General features: G+C 41.8%; 1 protein-coding gene across 2 annotated transcripts; it reads right to left on the bottom strand.

Annotated features, from left to right (window-relative positions):
* Window positions 1–71: 71 nt before the first annotated feature.
* On the bottom strand, window positions 72–14,362 carry LOC139137528 (uncharacterized). 2 transcript variants are annotated; one of them, XM_070705680.1, is made up of 6 exons: window positions 14,302–14,362; window positions 11,440–11,595; window positions 11,059–11,180; window positions 9,996–10,165; window positions 930–993; window positions 72–318 (listed from the first exon to the last, which is right to left on the bottom strand). In XM_070705680.1, exons 1-6 carry the CDS (start codon window positions 14,359–14,361, stop codon window positions 243–245), a joined length of 648 nt encoding a protein of 215 aa, XP_070561781.1. In that variant the 5' UTR covers window position 14,362; the 3' UTR covers window positions 72–242. The 2 variants fall into 2 exon arrangements, with proteins under 2 accessions (XP_070561781.1, XP_070561780.1); XM_070705679.1 differs by lacking the exon at window positions 930–993 and having other exon boundaries at window positions 78–318.
* Window positions 14,363–25,498: the final 11,136 nt, after the last annotated feature.

Genomic DNA, 25,498 nt, shown 5'->3' with positions numbered 1-25,498 from the left:
AAGTTTCATATGGCCGATAGCAACAGCCTGTCTATGCAATTGTTCATTAACAAAATGGGAGCAACAGTGTACATATTCACCTGATCAAATATGTTCAGCTCAACAAGAAGATGGCCCAGAGACAGCATGTATCGATTTTGTTCTCCCTGTAACAATTGTCCATCTGGGCAAACAATCTTCGTGAAAGCCTCACTTTATTGTCCACCAAGGACTGCAGGAGGAGGTTCATGGACAGATTGCTGTCATGAGGAAAATTCAAGACATCCAAGTATGCGGGTACTATCTTGCCCCCTGGCACATTGGTGTGTATGATATTTCCTGTAACATAAGTGCAGCATATACAATAGTGTTCATTTAAACGCCTGTACTGCCAATTTTTGCTACTTTCTCTATACTTTTGTTTAAGTATTAACTCTAGTTACTTGTGCTAATTCTGTGGCAAGTCTTACAGCTTCTCAACAAAATGTGCATTGGAGTAATGCCATTGTTAAAGTTGACAAGTGAATGCAAGTCTGCACTTGAATTAAATTCTCAACAATAAAGGTGCTGATTACTACAAAAAGGGAAGTCTTGATAGACCAAAGGCGCAGGATTTCATGATGTTTCATAGAATAGAACAGACACAATGATGGATGTCAAAAATGAAAATAGTCAGTTTATCATGAAAAAATAGCAAAAATCATTACTACGGTATTGAAAACCACACATCAAAATAAAATTGAATGAAGACAATACATTTATTACGTACAATAGTGTTACATGGCACAGGACTGCCTGTGTATGTTTTGGGCATTTTATACATTAACCTGAGTCAAATGGGTGGTTGTTATGGAATACAAACTCAAAGCTGATTAGGACAAGGAATTTCCCTAACATTGTGAAACTTTTATGTTGTAGGTAACATTGCACTTAGAGCAAAACCAGATTACCTTTGTGATTTCTGACCTTCTAATTCATGATATTGTTGAATAGACAACTGCATTTGTTCATATCCTATCATGTAATTAATACACAGAAAAACCTGTCAATTAGGGTCACTCTCAGGAGCGGAAAAAGTGTCCTTAACATAGAGGTGTCCTTAACCCTTTCACCCTTAGTTCCCTGTATACAGGTCCAAGATCACCATTGATAACAATGGGTTTGGGTGGAACCATGGTGGTGAAAGGGTTAATAGACATGTGAAATTCTAATCGAAGTGTAAGTTTTAGTAAAGAGGTGTCCTGATTAGAGAGGTGTCCACAAGGACAGGTTTCACTGTGTGCTAGAAAAACAGCCTGCATATTATTGTTGCCAAATAAATTTATATCTGTAAATACATGTAATGTTATGGGATTTCATTCTGGCTTGATGCACTGAATAACAAACTGCTGCTGCCATAGAGCAACCATTGAAAGTAAGTTGATATAAGTTTAACCCTTTTCCTGCCGAGCGCCCCTGTCCGTTATCCTGCCAAGTCGGTCAAAACCGGCCCCCTTTTCCGTGTCTACAGAAGATAGGCTCTCCTGCACGCTTTCCTGCCAGGCATTTGGCGGGAAAATACCACATTTTCGGGGTACGATTACCGACCATATACGTGTTAGACTTCAAAAATTTTTGCATGCCCGTATAGAGGGGCAACCGCTGATGAGGTTGTGTCCAGAAAATGACGAGGTCACGGGCGTTGTTTGCCCCGGGGGACGTGCACTTTTATGCCCTTTTCTAGCTTACTTTCGCGGAAGTAAAGCTCGTTCGCCGGCACGCACGGCCACACCGGGGAAACGTCACCTCTCTCGTGGGTTAGTAGAAGACCCAGGGTTAGTGCTATGGGTGCGGAGCACCCTCAAACCTGTCCTGTTTCCCCTGGGTTGTGTCACTTGGCCACGTACTTTGAACGACTTGGAAGAGTCGCACATTGCAGTCTGCTTTGACGTAGTGTCAACGCATAGTTCCAGTTCCGCCATTGAAGGAAGGCGTGTACGTAGTTTGGCCAGTTCAGTGAACACTTAGCTCGTTAGTGTTACCGTTTCCTAACACGTTAGTTGTGCAGTTGTTACTAAGGTGCAGTTTTGTACCACCTTAGCTCTGGACAGTGCAACTGCTCTATGCACTAACCCCAACGACAGATGGTTGGTACAACGTCTACGTCGCACGAGCACAGCCTCCGTTGGGCTGTGCCCCTCCCACGTGATACAACGCACGTTCATCCATTACTATAAGCGTCCTTACGGATCTGCCAAAAACGAAAGTGGGGGTAAAAACAAAACAAACGAAAATATGCGATCCATAGATAGTATTTTATTCGGGAATAATTTACATTATGCCGAACATAAATCTCGGAGTCTGTCTCGACGTCCGAGTGCATGGTCCGTGTTTCAAAAATTACAATCGGGGTGGCAGATCCGTGTTTCAAAAATTATAATAGGGGGAATTGTACAAAATAATCCGTCTAAACAAAACAAAACAAAACGAAAATATGCGATCCATAGATAGTATTTTATTCGGGAATAATTTACATTATGCCGAATAATAAATCTCAGAGTCTATCTCGACGTCCGAGTGCATGGTCCGTGTTACAAAGATTACAATCGGGGGATTGTACAAAATAATCCGTGTTTCAATTTACAATCAGCGGGATCGTAAAGCACAAAACAAACGGCACAACCGTGCTCAAAATGTGATCATGGTCCGTGTTCAGAATACAGTCAAGCCACTGTTAGGCGAAGCTGTCCCCTGTCCGTTATTTACGTCGGGTTCTCTTGCTGATGGGTGTCGTCGGGGCTGTGTGAGTAGAGGTCTGCACGCCAATGCTCCTCTTACCTCGTAGCATCATGCGATGATGAAAAGCCGCAAAACACTTGCCCTCGTGAAGATGAACCCCGCACAGACTACATCCTTTGGACGTCTCAGACAGTCGTCCGCTCGCAGTGGTCTTACCCTCTCTGCTACATACTTTACAGCATTTCTGCCGCCCCTCCAAACGGCTGACAACGTGCATCGGCTGATTTTGTGGATTGATGTACGAGGCAAGAGAAACAGTGGCCTCGACCTCTCTCACACTGGGCTGCGATCGCCCACAATAACCGCCAATGAGTTGTTTCCCGACACGCAGATGAAACATCTTATGGGTCAGCTTACTATCAGGGTGTACATGCTTGAAGCATATATATGCATTTACCAGGGCAACATCAATCAGGTAACATGCCAGATATGTCCACCATCTGTGGTTCTTGCGCCCAGTGTGAAAGTACTTGCGCTTCTGGTTGGCTCGGTCGACGCCTCCCATGTACCGGCGATAATTATACAGCGACAGAGGCACTTGTCGCCGCTCGTCTCCCTCCCCCACTGGCACGCACTCCAAGGGTGGATAGACCGTATTCAAGATCAGCACCTGAGCGTTACTATCCTGATAAGCAGTGATGTTAAGACGAGAGTCCGTTCTGGTCGTGGCTTTCATATCCCCAACAGACAGAGGAAGGCGCTTCTCTTACCCGGCGGAATTAATTGAGGGGGCATGGTGCGACGATTACGGCGGTTGAAACTCCCGACCATGTAGATCCCGGTCTCCATCAGCTCTCTAGCAGTAACGACCGTGCTAAACAGGCTATCACAGAATAGGCTGTGATTATATCCACAGAATGGCTGGACCAGCTCCATCGTAATTCTTTTCACCACACCTCGCTCCTGCCGTCTCCCATCAGTCCGATCCCGATATTTCACACCTAGGTACGGTGCAAAGTTAGCTATGTATGCAGTGGTGGAGTCGCACAGCTGCCATATCTTGAAACCGTCTCGATCAGGCTTATGCGGTAATCTCTGCTTAAATTTAGAACGGCCCTTAAATCGCACCATGCCCTCGTCGATGGAGATCTCTCTACCCATCTTATAATTATTTACGCACCGGTCAACTATGGGCTCCATCCATGGATTGATTTTATACAGGGGATCCTCCTGACACCGACGTCGGCGGCGTGCCTCATCGGATCACGACGTGGATCGTTCTCTGGGTCTGCCAGATGAAAGTATCGCATAAGCTGCTGAAAGCGACTGCGGGTAATCACAGTAGAAATACCCTGGTTTCTCAGAAAGGGATCGCTAGACCAATAATCCTCCACTGATGATTTACGGTCGATACCCATACAGACTAAGACGCCAATGAACGCCTGCACCTCTCGGTAGTCAGCGTTACGCCAGTATTTATCTATTTTCCTAGCGATATGTCGCTGGTGGAATTTGGCGTATTTATTAGTCTCGTCCTTGGCCAATCTGATCAGTGTAGCTGGAATAAACTTAAAAAAGTAATCGAGCTCACGGGCGTGGCTGGGCAAGGTGAAAGTCGGTCCTCTCTCATGGTCAAAATCGGTCTCCTCAAATATATTAGCATCGGTAGTCTCCGACATACGCCAGACAGGAGGTGTGTCGTCCTCCGCCAACACAGCAGCAGCGTCATCATCGTCGTCAGAGCTTGCCTCACCTACGTACTGCCTGTCATAAAAGTCATCGTCCTCTGCCGCATCCTCGTCAACCTCCGAGTCGGACTCAGCGGTGATATCACCGTCGTCTGGGCGTCTGGGCCTGAACTCGCCCTAGCGGCATCAAGGATCATATCTGGCTCAAAATCAGGTGGGCTATCCTGATAACGAACCCTCCGCACTATCTTTTTCGGCGGGGACATCGCAGCACACGAAACTATGGCAGGAGCGGGCTTGGCAGCCTCTGCTGATGACGAGGACTCAAGCTCTTTCGCACTGGGCACAGGAACCTCTCCTGACGCAGGATGAGGGCTCATAGTAGCAACAGGTGGTGTCTCTCCCGGAGCAGCCGGGGAGAACCAATGGCATCAGCCGTCTCATTACTCACTGTCTCACTAGCAGCAGCAGACGTAGTCTGTGCAGGTGAAGTATCTCCCACAAGAGCAGATGTAGTCTCTGCAGGTGAAGTAGTCTCTCCCGGAGCAGCCGGGTGAGAACCACTGGCAACCGGTGACCCGTCATCATCCTCATCGCAGAACGATCGGTCTTACGTTTACGCTTACCACTGGGTTTTTCAGCCGGAGATGGCTTCGCCTTACGGGAGCGTTTCTTGCCCGACTTCTTAGAACGTTTACTAGGGACATCACAACGATCGCTACCACTACCGCCCGGAGACTCTGCATCTTTGAGCTTCAGTCGTCTGCTCGCCTTCAGAAAACTTTTGCGTCCGTCAAGCTCATGTCTGGAACAGTGTCGACAGACTAGCAGGTCCCTCCCTTTTAAAGCCACAGGGAAACAAAGCCCTGGACATGATTGGACGCAGGGTGTTAATATATGCATCCACCTGTTATTATAATGGACCTACGGCAATCAGTCCACCAACCGGCGCTGACATTCCTACCCGTCATGTAAATTGCCTGTCCGCACCATTTGATATGCTAATAATACTCATTTGCGATGCAAATCCCTCGAGCACTTAGCATAACATAGTCAATGTCATTAGCATCTCAACTTGACATTCCGTCCAGCTGGGTACGTGGCATGCGCACCTGCCACCCAAGGACGTTGCCCCAAGCCCATGTTTAGTACGGGTGGGAAACCCGTATCTTTAACCTCATGTCCCTTCTAAGTACGCCTGCGCAGGGCGTATTGTCATCCAAGTCGGTGACAAGCCAACCCGACAGATTGCCCATTAAGCAGTAATGGACTGGCCGTCTCGTTCTTGTACGGCAATGAACAGTGCTTCAGCGGCTTGTTTAGGTCATAACCGTCGCCTGCCGAGCGGCTTACCCAACTAAGGCGGTCAAAGATGAGGATGCCAAAATTGTCAACGGCTGTCTCGGCCTCGTCCGTTGGGCAAACATGGCTCCTTCAAATAACGTGGCCAGCACGTCTACGTCATCAGCGGTGATGACGACCCGTCATTGACGCCCGAGTGCGTAAAACTCGAATATACCGACAGGTACCTCTACCTGAGTCGGTCATACTACGGCAGGGGTGAGCAAATCCAGTGGTCCGAGGTCCGGGACCATCGATTTTTTGCCGCGGACCATTAGTTTTTCACTTTGTCTGGTCCGACGGACCAGTAGATAATCAAAAAATAACAGATACAAAAAGATAGCAAAGTGCGCAATCCGATACCCGCAAGCGTGTACACAACGTTGCCAGTCCTGCACTGCCATCATTCTCGGGTCATATTTGGTATCAGGTGACTTCCACTGCCACTTACATCATCTTTCACGCAACAGGGTCAATAGGGGTACCCAGTATTGCTGAATTGACTTGTAGTTGCCGATCATGCTGTTTCTATAGACAGTACCGTACAGTAATTGAATAGAGCTCACACAGCAGTGGTCGATCGTCTGCTGCATTGAGTCAACTTTGTTCTGCATAAAGAGCAGGTTCTTTGAATGACTATAGCTAATCATTTGAGATATGATTTTGTCAGAAACAGCTGGCAAAATAGTCCAGCGACAATGTGGAAACACAGTCCCTCCACCAATCGGTCGGGAAACGCTATTGTCAAAATGTGCGAACGAGGGGATCAGCTGGTAGGATGCGCGTTGCGCTGGCGTTCGCTGTTGATGACGTCACACCAGCTGTAGCGTCCCCTCAAAGAGTGGGTACGGTGGTGTCGTCTTTGACGAAGAAACTAGCCTGAATCGGCCGTAAAGTATACAGCTACTTTGAAACGTCAGTTTATTCTCAATAAGCAATATTTCTTGATAAGGAAAGTGGGTGATCTTTTTATTCCTAATCGATTTTCAGCGCTAAATCGGCGTTTGATTACGCTATCGCGTTTTAGGTAATTTTCATTGAATTGCGTCAGGAGAACATGAATTTTTGTTCGCTCTACACTGCAAAAGTATGACGGTCTGTTTCATTCTGATGTCTGTTCTTGTGATTAAGTATACGTAAAATTAAACTGACGAACCCAGTTTTTGAATAAAGGTTTATAATGAGACGCAAACTGATAGTTTATTGTGTAATGCTTTGCTCCGCAACTTAGAAAATGGCGTCCACTGACGATCTGTATTCTCGTTGTGTGAAGAGTCGAAATATTCATGGTTTTTCGTTTTGATGACTGGTCAAATAAGTTCGATTGGGACCTATTTATCTGATTGAAAGCAATTTCAACTTATTTTAGCGATTCAATAACTGCAAATCAAAGTATAAAGGAAGGATAGAAAAGCAGATGACCCAAACTCGGCCGAACGCCATTTTTTTTTGCGACCCTCGCAGAGTCGATGATCGATTCTTTGAAATTTTATCTGATCGCTGTGCCTTGCGTACTACATGGTATTTTAAGGTAGATTTTCTGGATTTGGTACTTGTAACACTATTTAAAATAAACTGACGACGCAATTGTGATCAAACGTATCCATTGGCGGGAATTTTACGTGAAAAATATTGTTGTGATTCAAACCCCATTGCGATTTATCTGGCGTGTCACGAAGCCCTATCGAGCCATGTGATTGATGTGTCACACAGATCTCCCGGTAGCTGTAAAACAATGCCGCTACGAATAGGAAAATTTACATTTAAGAAAGGTCATATTTGTTTCGATGTCCTATGTCCTCGAAAACCGCTGGCTCCATGCACTTATGCACTCGTTTTCACGGACGGGGCATGTGAACTTCGTTTTAACTTAAAGTTATACAATCGGAACACTTTAGACCTCTTCACTCTGTTCCTCTGAAATGGTGTTGAAATCGATGTCTTGTCATCAACAGAACTGAAATCATGGTCGTAATGATTACATTGGTGTTGACTGCAAGTGTAGTCCAGTCAAACGCAACCAGCACGTGTAAATACGAAACACGCCTATGTACGCATGCGAATTGTCCTTTAGTTCATTGCATGTTAGGTAAAAATGGTGTCATCATTTATGATAATGTTAGACCAAGTTGCGATAATCTCTTTACGCGAATAAACAGTGTAACGGAAGCGCAACGCGCATCAGGACAATAGAAATACATCACCCCAACATCACTACGCTTGATTTTTATTGAAATTAAAGCGAATGTTGATTATGCTCGTGATTTTATTTATTACAATTTACAAAAAAAATGGGGGGAAAGGATCGGACCACCAGACCAAGTTGCAGGACCACTGAATTGTTTTTGCTACTGGTCCGGGGACCACTGGATTCAAAATGGATTTGCTCACCCCTGTACGGTATAAACCAAACACAGGTCTGCCAACTCCCGTTAGACTCGGCCGTTAGCCGAACTTCACAGGGACAACATAGGCGTAACAAGTCGGTGAACAACGGTTCACGCACCTAACCGCAGCCGCCAAGTCGGTGAACAATGGTATCAAATTTTGAGGCCATGTTCCTGAATGGCAAGGCTGAGGCGGTGTTTTCGTTGCACGGCTTGAACGTCTAGAGCCAAGTGCAGCCGACAACGTCCGACATCTGAGTGGGTAGTCTTTTCGAGAAGGTAACAAGTCGGTTAAAAGCGGTGGTTACCCTTCACAAATGTCGCTCAAGTCCGTTCGGATCAGTTCCATGTCAGGGACTAATCAAGCCGAGTCCGTCAAATCCGTCCGCACTTCCCGTCAATCAGGACCAAGTCCGTGATTTTCGTCTCGCACCATTGGCAAAAATTGCACCGCCAGCTGAGGCGGTCTTAGGCGGTTGCCTTCGAGAAAGCCGAGTCCGTCAAATCCGTCCGCACTTCCCGTCAATCAGGACCAAGTCCGTGATTTTCGTCTCGCACCATTGGCAAAAAATTGCACCGCCAGCTGAGGCGGTCTTAGGCGGTTGCCTTACAGATTAGCGTTGCCGAGACGGTCAATTTCGGCCGCAATCTATGTAGTGCCTCAGAGCCAAGTTACCCCAAACTCCGCTAGAATACGTCAACGTGCTAACCTGCCAAGTACGCTACTCGTCCCCAAAAAAAAACCAGTCCCCCACCGGGGTGGGGACTGGCTGGGTAGCTTCCGCACCTTTCCCTGTCGTTGGACTCTCTGTGAACCCATTTCGAGAGCAAACGCCGTTCCTCGCCCAAAACCTGTCCTCGAACGACCCCTAGCGCGAGCAAGGGTTTGCTACACGTAGTTCCGTCGACTAGGCAGGAAAGGGGGTACCAAAAAGTAGCCCGATTTCCACCGCCTTGGCAGGATAACGGCCGTGGCTGCTCAGATTCTAGCTACACCGAATTTCAAGCGGATTTTCACCGACTTGGCAGGAAAAGGGTTAATTAGCCTTGACTATTTTCTGAAATTCTCAATTCACATGGGAAAAGACCAGTGAATTTCAAGATACCCAAGAATTAGTACAAAATTATCAACTGTAAGACTCTATGAACTGATAAAACTATTTCTACTGAGTTTCATCTGTGATTGTGCAAAAGAGGAGATTGATCTTTTCCTTATATTAAAGCACCAATAGCTGCGAGGTGTAATCCTCACTTTTCCAAGTTTTCTTTGCCATTATAGACTAAAAAGTGCATAACACTCTCATAAGTGTCAAAGTGCATGAGAATTCATACATTTTAACATCATTTTAGATTTTCCACCATTTTCAAAATCAAATCATGACAGAGGATAATAAATATTACAACAACAAAATGTTGGCCATTGTTTGTTGCAATTAGTATATTAGTAATTGGCATCATGCTTGTTTATTTTATGATCACAATGTGTCTGTGCAGGAAATAGTGCATTTTTTGTTCTATTCCAAGGGACGCCATTTCTTATGAGTACAGCATCAGTTTATCACTTCACCTGTTAAGTCATGCAGGCATGGTCTCAATCAGCAAGCAGTGATCCTTCAATACATGTCCTTCAGTTAGCAGATTTAAATGTACCAACTTTGGTTTGAAAATAAAGCCATGAAAATAATTCATAAACTTTGTAGCTACTTGGGCTTTAAAATAACGTTGCCATCTCATTATGCCACTTTAGTACACGTCTGTTGCACATTTACAGAAAGGTCATGACACCCTCATAAGAATTCTACAATCCCAGCAGCCAACATAAAACACTGATGACAGTACACATGTAGCAAGTGGCAGGTAAAAAATATTTCAAAACCCTTACCAGTTAGATGAAGCCTTATACGAGCAAGTAAAGCAGTCAGTTTATCAGGCTCAACAAGATGAGGAATACTGGTTTTTGCTTGGTCCATGCCGTCTTGGATCACACACATCACTTCGTCAGACTCCGTCCTAGCTTGTTCCCGTGTATTATGGTAAACCCGTCTCTCAATTCTGAAAAGAAATTATCAAATTTTATATTTACAGGCCAGCCTATCAAATAGACAAAAACACCATCCGATGGTCATTTACATCTAAACTGACATCAAACCAATCAGGAATAGGAAACTATGAAAGAGACTTCAATTTTAAGCCACAGTGGAGTCTCATATGTGTCAACCTTTCAAGTAGCCATAGACACAACACATGAATATCAGTTCAAACTGCTGTACATACAAGAACAATTAAGAGAAGAGTAATTCTGTACACCAAATACTCTTCTTGAAATTGTTCGAGTATGTACAGCAAATGTTTGACCAGTTTTCACCTCTGCGCATTACTGAATGATTGACAATCTTTTGAGTGAGGAACTACTCTCTCCTAAGGACCATTCCCTTTGTTCTGAAAGCGATTTTTCCTCAAACAGGACAGGTAGTAGCTTTAGTATGTTTTAAAGTTAGTAATCAACATATCAACATACATGTACGTAATTTGTGACATTAATTTCACTTAACACTTAACACAATTATTGTCAAATTAGGCTAGATCAGTTGTTTGTGTCCACTCACAGTTTAGTAAGGTACTGCCTAGCACTAGCAGTTAAAAAACCAGGGCCCACACACAATAAATGTAATTTTGTGTTGAGCATATAGCAAGGATTTGAGTTCAAAAAGGTATAAGCATTAATTTTCGGTAATTTCCTATTCACATGTACTGTGTGTGTTTTTCTGGACTGAAAGATTGAGTTGCGCACAGACACTCCATACAGAACACATTTGAGTGTATACACATGACTATTTCATTCGAGTGTTTTTCATGTAAATCTAAAAATGCATGCAGGCAGGGACACAAAAGCACACAATTTACTAATTGCGGCCAGAATTTTGACACAACTGTAGTATACTTACTCAACCTGCTGCACATGTTTGTCAATCAAATCCTTAATTTCCCCTCTTTCCATTGCTGTTTTTGCCCTAGCAAGGTCCTCCCGTAGCTGAACACATATATTACATTTTACAAACTCTTGCTTCTGTATAATATGAATATAGAGCACAAGTGATTACACAGTGTTCACATTTTGTTTGCACTAGTATGAGAAAGAGTGATATGTAATTTACTCTGTTGTAAAATCAGAATCCTCTCAATGAATGAATGTATGAATGATCAAAACAGAACACTGATTTTTGACAATAGACATTTAAAACTACCATATTATGACTGTTGTAAATGACTAAATTGCCACTAATATGCAATTGATGTCCAAGTTCCCTAAAATGTTTCCTACTAACCTTTGGAATTACAAATTCGGGCAGATGTTGACGCCATATTTCAGTGAAATACTCGTATGATATGTTGTCCTCCTTTTTGATACCCAAGTCGTCTTCAAGCTCTTTCAACATTCTGATATAGAACAGCTTCTTCGAAGAGGATGTTGGTAAATGTACCTGGATGAAAGATGATATAAAAAGTGCAACATGACTTTCATTAAAAACCAAAGATGAAAAGTATGGCACATCTTATAGCATGTCTTCAGTTTTGATATTTGTTTGATTCTCACAGTCCCTCCACACAGGTTGGTGGAGGGACAGTATTATAACACACCAAGATTTGTGGGTAGTTTATTAACAGCTGCACAAACAGCTAATTGTGCTTCAAAAATTCTGCAAAGGGCAATATCATCCTATCTTTCAAAAAACACGCAATTAAAAAATAAACTTGTTGAAAACTATAGATGCATACAAACTCAAACTGTCAAGGCTGGCTATGGAAGTTCTCAAGTCTTTGCAATGGACAGGCAGACACACATACAAGCACATACATGTAACTTTAAAGGCACATGAGCTGCATCTTTTGGCATTATTTTCATGATTTTATATTCAGATTAAAATTAGTTCACAGACATGTTCTTACTCAAGTATATTTATCCACTGAGTCATATACTGCATGGGGAGGTTTCAGTAAGACAAATAATAAACAGGTGCCACAACTAAATATGTCTGTCTAAACAATAAACACAGTAAATGGTGCATGTACACATTTGAATCTTTACAAATACAGTATGTATAACTCACTGAAGGAAGGGAAAGGGATTCACCCTACCTTGATAAAAATTCACTGTTTGTGCACATTACAGTGAATATATGAGGAAATTGGAGTACCGTCATTTTGACAAATTTCCCAGAGTTGCAGCTCATGGACCTAACCCTTTCCTACCAAGTCCATATTTCGAATCAGGTCAAGATGGTTAAAATTAATGAAACACAACATATTCCATATGGTGAATTTTAACATAATACTGTACATTTGAAGGCTGTTGAAAACATAAATACTGTAAACTTAACTTTTTGGACTAAAAATGATATAACAGACCAAACCAAGTGGGTGAAAATACGTCATGTTTGGGCTCAATACTGCTTTTTACAGACTTGGCTGATGGGGAAGTGATACTGTCTGGCAGGAAAAAAGTTTAATAAAACAGACTAACTCACATATTAGGGGAGAACCATTTGATTGGGGGGGGGAAATGGAGGATTTTGAGAAAAAAAAATTGTCACCAGGTGCAATAGAAGAAAAAAAAATTGATCCTTTCATGGCCTGATAATAAAAAATTGTCGTAACAGACAGAAGTGAAAAAAAAATTGTCACAATGTACCAGAAATGAGCAAAATTTGGAAACCTTATTCACATGTATTCTTTGCCGGCACGCCGCCATAGGCTGCGAAAATGTTTTTCCCACAAGCAATTGTCATGTTTTTTCCAGCACTTATGATATAAGCATGCACTACATAGGTCTACTTTACACCTCAGTGCACTCAATGTTTTCCTTCCCTTTTCTGACCCAAGAAATCATATTTCAGGATTTGTTGCAACATCCCAATGGCTTAGGCACTACAACAGGGGACAATTTGACTACTGTAAATTGTGAAAATTTAAAACACAAGACAGGAGTCAATAAACTAGTGTTAAAACTAATATATTATTCTCTCAATATATTCATTTGTCTTCAGTCTCTTGCAAACAGAACTGTTTTCACAAAATATATTGTCATTGTTTGAAAGTTGAATATTGTGACTCAAACAGTGATCACACAAAAAAAGTAAAAAAATATCTGTGTTCAATGTCCTTTTCAAACAGTTTTACTGAGTGCAAAATAAACTGAAACTCCTCTCAGATTGCACCATTAAACACATCAATTTCTCAAAATTTCCAGCACAAGAGGGGGAACCCCCTCTTGTGCTCTACCCTTCAGGTGTTCTGTCTCACTTATAAAAAAATTAAAAACACCTCTCAGATTACCCTAGACTGCACCATTGCACACATCAATATCTTAAAAATTTCCATGCAAGATAGGGAAAAGCCCCTGTGACACTTTCCCCATAAGCTTCTCGCGTGTTCTCCCCTTGTACTTTCAAATTCTGCCAGGTCAAATATCCTAGTGAAAACCCTGTCATAATACCCCATCCAAATTAAACAATATACCATACATGTATGGTTAGATACTGGTTTTAGCGTGAGCTTTTATATCTTTTTTTATTGTGACTTTCAATTTCATTTTGATGGGTTCACCTTTTTTGAAACATCATGAGATAACTGATGATAGTCTAGCTGAGTACATCAGGATTTGAAAGGTATTTACAGTACTGTTGCTGTATTTTGTACATTTTACAATTACATCTATTGGTATTTAACTTTTCTAAGTGGGGTGGGGTGTCAGTCAAAATTTCAGAGTTAGGGAGGTTACTCAAATTCTTCAGGGTTGGTGAGGGGGGGGGGGGTACTCAAAATTTCAGAGTTTCAGGCCGTGTATAATGATGGCTCCCTTATATACAACGCATTACAAACTTACAATGACCAAAAAAAATTGCACTGCTGCTCCATTTGGAAAAAAAATTGATGCAGGTCTGACAGTAGAAAAAAATTGGTGTCACTGACAGTAAAAAAAAAGTTGCTCCCATACCCACTTCCTCCATACCCGCCCCCCCCCCAAATCAAATGGTTCTCCCCTTAGTAGACACATACCAGGAGCATTATTACGACTATTAATCGCAGAAAGATGACTGATCAGTGTTCGTATATTGAAGTTTTCAAAATATTTCAAACATTACACACTTTCGACAGTCAGACACTAAACTTGCGATTAAAACAAATACCTGAGTCTTGTGAGGCATCCAACCACCGTTTCGCTCGAAAAGAAGCCGCATCCACGACATGGCTCTCTCTGCTTTGGCCGATGATCTCTTCTTATGGACGTTGCCATGTTCAACGTTCACATTAACATCGCGAAGAAGTTTGATGCAATCTTTTTTTCACTAATGTTATAGATTTCACGCCATGCTTGTTCACATGTCTTCTTGCCAAGGACTCAGAGGTCAAAACCGGTGACCTTTCTCCTGATCTTTAAACAGGTTATTGAAGAAAACTGGCGGAGAGTGTCAATAATATACTGTTTTTGTTTCGATTCATTGCCAAGGTCTTTAAACATCATTTCCTCTTCACGCAACTCGCTTGGTGAGAATGAATGGAGGCATTTCAAGTCGCAACAACGAATGTTGTAAAGAGCGTTGTAGTTGCGCAATGGCTGAGATATTCGGCGACCGGAAGCACGATACCGTTTCTTTGGAGGCGAGAGGTCAACTTCACTGCTTGTTTCGTTGGAAACGCGAGAGTCTTTACAACTGATCTCGTCTGACTCGTCACTTGAGAATGCGTGTGTACTTAATAGTGTTGAAAAACTGCTGGCAGTCGAAAGAGTGCCCGCGATCTGGGTGTCAGGACGTGTCAATTCGGGACGGTAACTGGTCAAGGTACAACTGGCGGCGCCAGCACTGGCGGTTCCACAATCGCTTGAGGAACTCCAGAAATCTGTTTTGCTGCATTCGTCATCTGCAGAGTCTTCTTTGTTGCTTGATCTCGAAGTACTGCTAATGTCGGCAGACATACTTTTCCACTCACCACCATGCAGAATGATATGAACGACATCATTTCATGCGTTTTAGACCGTTGAAGGTGTCAGACACGCGCGTGTGTATTTGGTTAGGATGGCCGACAGTAAATAAGACTGTACCAATATTATGTTGGGGTAGGAGCGGTTGGGAATCTAAGTTTAATTATACAAATATCAACGTTGTTACGTCAACGATATGAACTTCTGGATAATAAATTGCCTTTATTTAAGCAAAGAGTTAACAGTATCTCGTTCAGTCGTGCAAAAGAGTGGTGCATTAATGTTCATACGCAGTCTCTTCCCTCGCCCCTCGAGCTTGACATCCTTGATTATAATCAAGTACACCGAGATCCACTTCCGCTGAAGGTCGCAAGTTGATCATGTGATCATTTCTGGCGATTGACCTACGACCTTTAACTTGCATAAACTTCGTGCTTCGTACCCTGGGAGCCGGCCTTTCTGTTTATTTTTCACAGGCACCCCGATTCACACCTCTATTGTGCATGGCGAGGCTGGGGAATCGAAGGATTTTTTTTTTCAAAAGAGTTTCGTCCGTCAACTTTCCAAATTCCTGTAAAATTCCGGAATTTGAAAGCATGATGATGACGGTAGGCCTACTCCCGTAGTCTGTTCGAGTAACATTATTTTATGTTAGTTTTGTTTCTAATTCCGCACCGAACTGCGATGTATCTGAATAATTACATAGCCAATTATTTTTGATCTGTGATGCGAGATATTAGCAACGCGTGTTTCAAAGATCGTTGGGTTCAAAGACGACATATTTAGAACCAAGAAAATTATATAAAATACAGGCAATTCTCTGTTCCGACTTGTTCTTCAGTGTGATATATTGGTAGGCCTAAAGTGCGTTTCAAAGAATGATAAGTACGAGGACATGTTGCTGAATTCGAACCCAGAAAAGTATCTACAATACTTGAACAGAGATAAAAGAAACCGACAAAGTTTACACAGTGATTAACTGATTTCTCAAGTCAAACAAGTGCATACTGAATTCGTGCATTTCTCCAGAGAGCCTTTAGCGTTCCAGGGTTTATGTCTGGGCTAGTCTCTTGAGTGTACTCGTACACAAGCTTAGTTGTGTGGGCGTGCCAAGTGTAAGCTTATAATTTGACAATCGTCAGATTAAAACCTGTTAATTGTTCTGTGAGACCAGGTCGTGGGAAAGAACGTTATACACCTGTCGGTCAAAACGAAAGAATAATTCAAAGACCCTCCTTTTTACCATAATTACTTTAAACAAACTAGTGGAAATGCACTCTTCTATCTTTATTAAATATCGTAATTATCGGATATACGCTAGAAAAAAAATTGGACTTGTAGGAGCCGATCTTAACTCCATAGAAAGTTTAGAACGCTATTTAGATCGGGCTAAATATTGTAATCATCGGATATATCACTAAAAATGACTCAAGAGATCCGGTATAAACTCCAGCTATTTAGAACGTTTAGAATACCATTTAGATATAAATTTAGATTTAGATTTAGAAAATTTTCATTCAGCTCTCTAAATTTCAAGCCAACATTTCTAAGTTTAGATTTAGACAGTTCTATTTTAGCTTTCCAAAATAGATCAACTTTCTGAAACGATGGAAAAACACAATTCATCACACAATTTATCACACAAATTTCGCACCTTCCTGGAGTCAATAGTTCTAGCCCACTGGCGAGCGTTTGTCGGCTGAACAGGCAACTAGACAGAAACAGCCGACACACGGCCAGTGGGCTACAATTATTGCCGCTAGGCCCAATGCATACTCCCATGTGGAAATAGCAATTTGTACTAGAAAACGATTTTCAAAATCTTTTTTCCCATATTGGTAACTGCAAAATTAGCATATTCGGTCGCGTGTGTGCCCACAGTCTGCTCATGAGCGGAGGCAAAACATACTGCACATACATATAAGCTTAGTAATCATGCCAGTACTGGGAGCAATGTTTTGTTTCTCTGCTACCAATTGTGAAAAAGGGTGGCCGCCAGGGCGGCCTGTATATTACAATACCACTTTCTCGATCGTTTGCAGTTTTTAATAATACAGGGCTCGAAATTAGCGGTAGTCCAGCGTCCACAGACTACCAACTTTCCCTGGAGCTACTAAACTCCATGAAATGGTAGCCTACATGGACTACCCATGGATGTAAAAATAGATCTATTTTTTACATCCATGGACTACCAAAGCCTGGGACATGAAATTCAGTCAGTCCTTGGCTTGCCATGTCTGGTCTTTCACTTTTGGACCAGTTAAATGCAGTCAAACCCAGCTGGACACAGTAAGGCCAGACTATGACTTTGTTTTGTCAACTACAAAGACGAACCTGCGATGGAACTTTACAACAAAGTTGCAATATCTCAATTGATGTACTTGGATGACACGCACAGAAAATTATGGCCAATGAAAACGTATTCTCATTGCATTTACGTCAAAATGTATCGATCACACACTCCTCCCTAAAGCCCGTGGTCTGTTTTAGCCCTGCTGAGAATGTGGTGGTCATTGCCATGACGACTATCAAAATTGGCATGCAACTTCTGAAAATGAAATGGTTGTCAATACAATGATAGGTCACCAAACTTTTTAGTGTCACTGTCGTCAATTAGAACAGTTTCCTTTGGGTAATAAAGATGTGCAGGTATTCACATCAAATGACTAACAAATTCACTTCATTGTTAGAATCTTGGAAATAGCTGTTCTTCTCTTGTTCATGAAAATAACCCTACATTAAAATATGCATGGGCTACCGGTAGCCTTTGTCACAGGGCTACCAACATTAATAAATGGTAGCCCAAGTGGACAACCAGTGAAAAAGTTAATTTAGAACCCTGTAATGCCAGCCACTATTCGAGGACACCGCGACGTTGAACTTTTATATGATATCCGATATTTACGGCTACTGCACTCAATATCGAACTTAGATTGAACCGTTAGGTGGTGAAATCTCCGATATATATCGGATATTTACTTGCGATTTGACGGAATCTAGTATCGTCTAGTATCGATGCTAGAGTCAGTCCTTGGAAGTCGGGCTTGGCCAGAACCGTGAGGTGGTGAAATCTCCGATATATATCGGATATTTACTTGCGATTTGACAGAATCTAGTATCGTCTAGTATCGATGCTAGAGTCAGTCCTTGGAAGTGGGGTTTGGCCAGAACTCTGAGGAGGTGAAATCTCCGATATATATCGGATATTTACTTGCGATTTGACAGAATCTAGTATCGTCTAGTATCGATGCTAGAGTCAGTCCTTGGAAGTCGGGTTTGGCCAGAACTCTGAGGTGGTGAAATCTCCGATATATATCGGATATTTACTTGCGATTTGACAGAATCTAGTATCGTCTAGTATCGATGCTAGAGTCAGTCCTTGGAAGTCGGGTTTGGCCAGAACTCTGAGGTGGTGAAATCTCCTATATATATCGGATATTTACTTGCGATTTGACTGAATCTAGTATCGTCTAGTATCGATATTAGAGTCCCGAAATCGCCGATAAATATCGGGTAAATATCGGAGATTTCACAGATCCGGCGTGCTGAGACACAAGGCAAGTAGTTCTAGTATCGTTTAGTATCGATATTACAGTCACCAAATCGCCGATAAATATCGGGTAATAAAGGAGATTTCACAGATTCGGCTTCCCATGGGACAACCGCAGTTCGTTCTAGTATCGTCTGGTATCGATACTAGTCCCGAAATCGTCGATATGTCAAACTTCGATACTAGATTGTAAATATCCGATATTTAAAAATTGTGCAAAGTCGCGCCTTCATGCACTATTGGTACACCATTACTCTGACTATTTTTTGCTAAATCTACTATTAGTATATCTCGGTAACCATGACCTGCCTCGATCGTTGACATGTGGCCGATGGTTGTGCTATATACAAGTTACGTCCTGCTATCACGTTTTGTTTTGCCGAAAGTACATGAATAAGATATTCTTCAAGTTTCTTGGTTTTTATAAGCCGGTCGTGCACATGCGCACAAACACTGCACACCATGCATCTGCAAACGTTTGACAAAGATCATTGACAAATCTATATTACCGTATACAGTATAACGACTATATTAAAGACCCTCCCTTGCTAGCTCCATCTTGAATATAGAAGGCATAAAGCTACCATATTTTTCAACAGGTCTGTTATTTTGAAGACAGATTTACCATCACATGACTTCGCAACGAATGGAGGCAAATGTAAACGGGATAGGGCAGAGCCGTCGCTGCTTGGCGTTGACGGTATAGATTTGACACCGGACTCATTTTTTGTTATCAGGGTGTGGGGTTCGAGTCGACAGTAAGGTGTGGAATTGTATTCTACGATTTTTATTCGCTATTATTCTATTTCTAAATTTGTTTGAGCTACATATTGTTTCACACTTTCTAAATGAAATGAAGATTACAACGGCCCTCGGCGGGTGATATTTTTCCTACGAAGATATATCCGATATTTCGTGCTATGATAATTATCGCTTTCTAATTATCGTTATAAAATTTCTAACTGAGCTGAAGTTCAATATATGTCGGATATTTACGATGACTAGCGTTTTCTAATTAATTGCGTGTTGACTTTCGATATTTAATAGCCCTATCGCACAAATATCGACCAAACAATTTTTCAGGCGATCTCTCCATTTATTAGCCATGCAGCCGTAAATATCCTACTACAATTTCTCAATGAGCTGAAGTTGAGAACACATACTGGTACGTTCCTCGCTGGGTGAAATTTTTCACGTAGTGTGGCGCATCCGATACGATAATCGATGACTGAGATTGACATTGCATCCGTAGCGAGAACGCAATACAGTAGTGGTGCTCATCGGTTCCGTACGCGTATTGTTTTACCTTTAACACAATTTCTCACCCGTCTCCATTGGTTACCAGCTCGTCTCAGGATTCACATATACAATACCCCTGCGTACACTACTCCTGCGTACTCCTGTGATCTACTCCAGCCCTATATTCCAACTCCGACACTTCGTTCATCCACCAACTTGGTGGATGAACGGAGTGTCGGAGTTTAAATATTGAATAAATTTTTAAACACTACATCCTACCAAAACCATCACCTATATTTAACCGAGCATTTTCATATGCTGCACCTAAACCATGGAATGCACTTAGAGAATACCCAAACTTGGAAAATTTCACCGTGACAAGAAAACTGAAAAAACACATGTTATGCAGAGCATATATAGTGTGCACGTGGTTTCACTATTGAGCGTCATAGAGTAAAACACCGTTTTGGATTAATGAGCTTCATAAACTTTGCTGATTGATTGATTGATTGATTGATTGATTGATTGATTGATTGACATAAACAGTAGTGATGACATAGAAAGACAAATCGATATACGCGCTCCGTTGCGTTGTCTGCCTTTCAAAAGCGACAGGGGTTTCATTAAGAGCCAGCAGCCGGGGAATGACCGGTTACTCTCACGATTTCGCCGGCAACTTTTTTTGGAAAATAATTTTGACTCTTTCATTGCTAAAATACGTTTTACCTTCTGAAATGATTCGCTCAAGTATCACAAGCTGCATAAATAAACTATTCAACGGCTTTATATGAAACAAAGTTTAGTAGACGAGCGACTACTACGACCACCGTCTAGCTCTATACTGCCTGAATAAAAATCGTAATTGCACGGACGTATTCTATCTACCTGAATTGCTCACTCCTAATTATATTCGCCGATGAAAACGTGCGTACTACACCTGTCGGCCGTCATAAACTCAATTCAAATGGCCGATGAACAACTGAAGAAGCGATCACAAGGTCAAGCTTAGCTGTACGATCGTGGGTTTTTAAGTGCACCATAGAGCAAGACAAGGATAATTACGTGGATTTAAACTGTTTTCAAAGGCAATGGTCTGAATTTTTCTCACGAAAAACATTCCCGATTTATTACAGTTCGAATTTTAATAGGCCGACGCGCGTTGCACTGCCGTAACGATCAATGTTGACGTATATAACCAACTTGAGGTATGATATAGTACTGCTTTGCGGTTATCCACGCCAATAAGAACTGGACCAGAGTGGTTTAAAATACCAGCAGACCTCTGAACTCACTTCAAAAACGATCATCAGGTGAAATGTATATGTGAGCTTCTGAACGTAAAAAATTTCATATACTATATCGAGGTTCTTACTTTGCATATACAGTCAAATAACGAGGATCTTGTTTTCGATTTGCGAAATTGGTAATCATTGTCATTATAATTATTGATAAATAAATTATCCTTTTTACCTCCCTAGTGGCGTAAAAGTTCTTCATTTACAGATTTCCATACCCAACATATTTAGGGTTCTTAATTTTAAGCATAACAGTGCAATAATGAAACGTTTATCGTTTTCTGTGTTTAAAATTATCACAGTTTCATCTAGAATGGCATCAACAGGGAAATTTCCCCCCTTTACCAGAAAATTTAGGAGTGATTCACCAGTTAAGTGTTCTACTTGTATCTCTAAGGTGTGACTGGCACCATTTCATGGATGGCTGAGTCCCCCTTGATAAGTTAATTTGGGTGCCAACATGTCAACAGAGGAGGAATCTCCAATCACCCTGTCTAGATGAAACACGTCACTGTAGAATATCATCTACAATATCAAATTTATATCATTGATAATAGTGAATTATTATAATTTATCTCAGAAAGCATATAGGTTCTCAACATACCGATTTTCATACCGTACATCAAGGTACATCACTGAGCAATATAGTCAACTTATTTTAAGACTAGTTTTCTTCGTTCAAAATATAGTCATCATTATCACATTTTATCATTTTTGATTATGAATTATCATATTTAATCTCCCAGCAAAATGGCTTTCATGATATGAACACAATTTGTCCTTGAGCACTGTTGACAATACTTTCTGAAAATACTAGAATTTCAAGCGGCTGTAAGCTGTGAAAGGTGCATTTCTGCTAATTTTCAGGGCTTTCTGCCTTCGACCGCGAGGCAGAACACCTCCTGAAACACTGTTGACAATACTTTCTGAAAATACTTGAATTTCAAGTGTCTGTGAGCTTTAAAAAGTGAAATTTTAGCTGATTTTCCAGGGCTTCCCACCGTCGGCCAGGAGAGGGAGAGGGAACACCTCTTGGAACACTGTTGACAATACTTTCTGAAAATGCTTAAATTTCAAGTGACTGAAAGCTTTTAAAAGTGAATTTTAGCTGATTTTTCAGGGCTTCCGGCCATCGGCCAGGTGGGGGAACACCTCCCTCGCAGACCCTCCCCCACAACCGCTTTGTGGTCGTGGCAGCTGTAAGCCGCCTACTTTTTTTATTTTGGCCCCCTACTTCAAAATTTAGTGAAACCCCTAACTACATCGGCTAGATTTGTTCACTATAACATGATTTTGTTATTCAAGAAAGGCAGGACGGCGATAAAATATGAAACAACGGCATTGAAAATGTAGTCTAATGAAAAAGGGCAAAATTGCTCTCTAAAAGAACCATGCAGGGAAACTTGAAAGTTATCAGGGAATTTTGAATTTTGGCAAATTACAATAACCAAATATAAAAGAAAAAAGATGGGTGATCCTGGTTGATGTTCTTAATGTACGTAAATTCTCATCGTAAAATTACTGTACAGTAGATCTGCCCAATACATGCTTTTTTTTTCTTTGCCTAAATTTGTAATACGTATGTAGCTATATTACAGTAGATCTGCCCAATACATGCTTTGTTTTTCTTTGCCTGAATTTGTAATACGTATGTAGCTATATGATGGCGGGTGTTGGGGTGGATAGAGAAATTTTGAGCATAGTCCGGGGCGCTTGAAAATTTGTGAGGGTACCGAGGGGGATCTAAAAAACAATTCGCGACTCCTGCAATCCCCTCCCCCCAGTATAAGCTATATAACTTGTGATTTGAATTTTGAAAATTTTGGGTATATTTTATTTAGCACTCAAGTTACGTGTTTGATTTCTCTAACCAACAAAAACTACATGTGACACTGCACTTTTCCTTCATCAATGGTTTTTTAAGCTATATTTTTGTACCTGTTTCTAATACATCAATTTCTTGCCTCTGACAACAGAAGTATACGAGTTACAATTACTGATCCATGGGACATCTCAAATCTAACTGATCGTGACCATTTTCCCCTTGGATACATCAATTATTGTCTTGGTTCTACTACTTGATCCTACAGACTGGCACATAAGAAGCAAGGCGTTAGCATGTCTGCAAAGTAGGGGTGTTTCTCGATGGGTCAACCTCATCAGAGCAACTATTCAGCAAAGATGTTTTCCGACCCGGTGTAAATAAATGAGAACAGTTTGCACCAATGTTGCGCAGGAGTAGATTGGTACCCTAGTTGTGGCCCTTGGTCCGAGTCGAGCTCCAACCCAAATGCCCAGATCATGGGAGGACATGAGTGGGAGGGCATGTGAACAATATAGACCGGCTCACAGACATCTGGGAGAATTTTTTTCTCTGTGTTTGAACTGTGGCCGGCGTAAACATATCATATACCTTGGCAATTTTGATCTCATTTACACGCTAACAGGCAACCTTACAATTCTTGGTTTTGCCATCCACTTTACCATCCGTGTCCAGACTGATTCCTGTGTGAGCTTATAGTCACCGTCTTCTCTTAACATATCTTTGCAGTATGTTACTCAAATCATTCAAAGCCTACATGTAAATCGTTATAGACTCATTTTGTTTGATGCATAAACCTGTAATATTCTATAAAGTGGATTAGTTGATATCTAATACTCGTGAAGCAACACTGCAGGTCCGCTGTTTCTACACCTGGCACCGTGTTTGACAAGGCTAATTTGCGCCTCTGTTTATCCCATCACGGGGTGTGGAGTGACCGTGATTATCCATACAAAAGAACGCCACATTTGAGGGACTGTGGGAAAATCCACGTTGTGGAGGGACCCTGGATAATCTCCACCCTCCTTGATGATTTGATACGCCTTTGCTTTCTTTGATTCGGTCTTCAGTGTCTGTATTTTTCCATCATTCCTGATTTTCAAATTATTTATTCTTGTTTCACATGATTTTTTAACTCGGGAGGGGAACATTTCATTTTATTGTCGCAATCTAGGGCTTTATTTTTATCGCAAAATATTCGGCGCAACGTTGTCGTAAACGACACAGTTGGTTGTCCGTGTCCTGGATGTGCATGTCTGCGTTTGATCACGGTCACCTCTCTTCTACAATTCTGCTCTCTACGCCCGGGTCTCTACGCCTCCGCGCCCAATGGACATTTGCACATATCATGCATATGAACGAGAGGAAGACTTATAGCCTACACGTCAGTAGGCCGCGTCTACAGGCGCAGAGCGGAATTTTCAAATAAATGGCCGGTAAGCCTATGCATGGCCCATAAAAGTCCCTTTTCGTACCTCCATGGTAAGCTGACTTCTAAAATGTCAAAATACCGTAGAAAGCAAGAACATATTCAATATGAAAGTAAATGACGGCCTAACTGTGACTGGGAATCACTTGCGGCAGGCAGGGTTTTCTCTCAACTGCGCCATTGCGAAAATTGCGCATTTCAAATTCAAGTCATTGTCTGCCCTTGAAAGTTTTACTGACAGAGCAGAAATCGCGCACAAAACACAGCAAGGAAATAGGCCTACGTCCACATATACTGATATTTTATTGTGACCCAAGCGCATAGCGTAGCGAAAAAGATGGAATTTGGGAAAAAGATGGAATTTGGGAAAATTCCAGCTTTGGCATTGTGTAGGCAACAGAATCGGATCTCTCTTTCTATGTCCATGGTGCAAGAGAATTATTTGAATTATGCATATTTTCATGGATTAAACCCCAAATTCGGACCTAATCGTGTCCAAAGGAACAAATACGTCAAATCCTGAGTCAGGGAAACTTGTTGGTATCAAATCGACAGAAGACAGAGAGAAGCCAGGCACATCACAAGCTGACAAATAGCATAACTAAAGCTTTAATAATGCCAATGTTACTGTTAGTAAAGTTACTGGTGCTGAGAATGCATGACATATGCAACTGCCAGAACTGGACTGGGTAACAATATCAAGGAACGGCTTCCTAGGAAGGCAAAATTCAACATTAATTAAAAGTGACTGCCCCCGGGCCCCCTGAAATGTCAAGTCTGCCCCTAATTTTGATGAATGGGGCAGAAATTGTCCCTTTCAATGAACATGCAGAGAAAGATAGTCTGGACCGTCACCCCCTCCTCTCAACCCCGTTAGCCATTTGATGAAGTTGATTATCTCGTCACAAAGTCACAAATTTTCCTTTTGAAGATGGGCATATTGTGCCTTTTGATTTAGGAATGATCTTCCACGGCCGGTGCACGTGCCCGTGCCCGGTTCGTCTGACCCATGCCCTTTACAAATTTATGTAAATCAAAATGCATGTTTACCGTTGACCCATAACCTTA

The sequence above is a fragment of the Ptychodera flava genome, chromosome 7, assembly GCF_041260155.1.
Source record: "Ptychodera flava strain L36383 chromosome 7, AS_Pfla_20210202, whole genome shotgun sequence".
Classification (NCBI taxonomy): Eukaryota; Metazoa; Hemichordata; class Enteropneusta; family Ptychoderidae; genus Ptychodera; species Ptychodera flava.
Note: the sequence above shows the minus strand (reverse complement) of the source record. Positions and strands in the feature narration are given on the sequence as shown.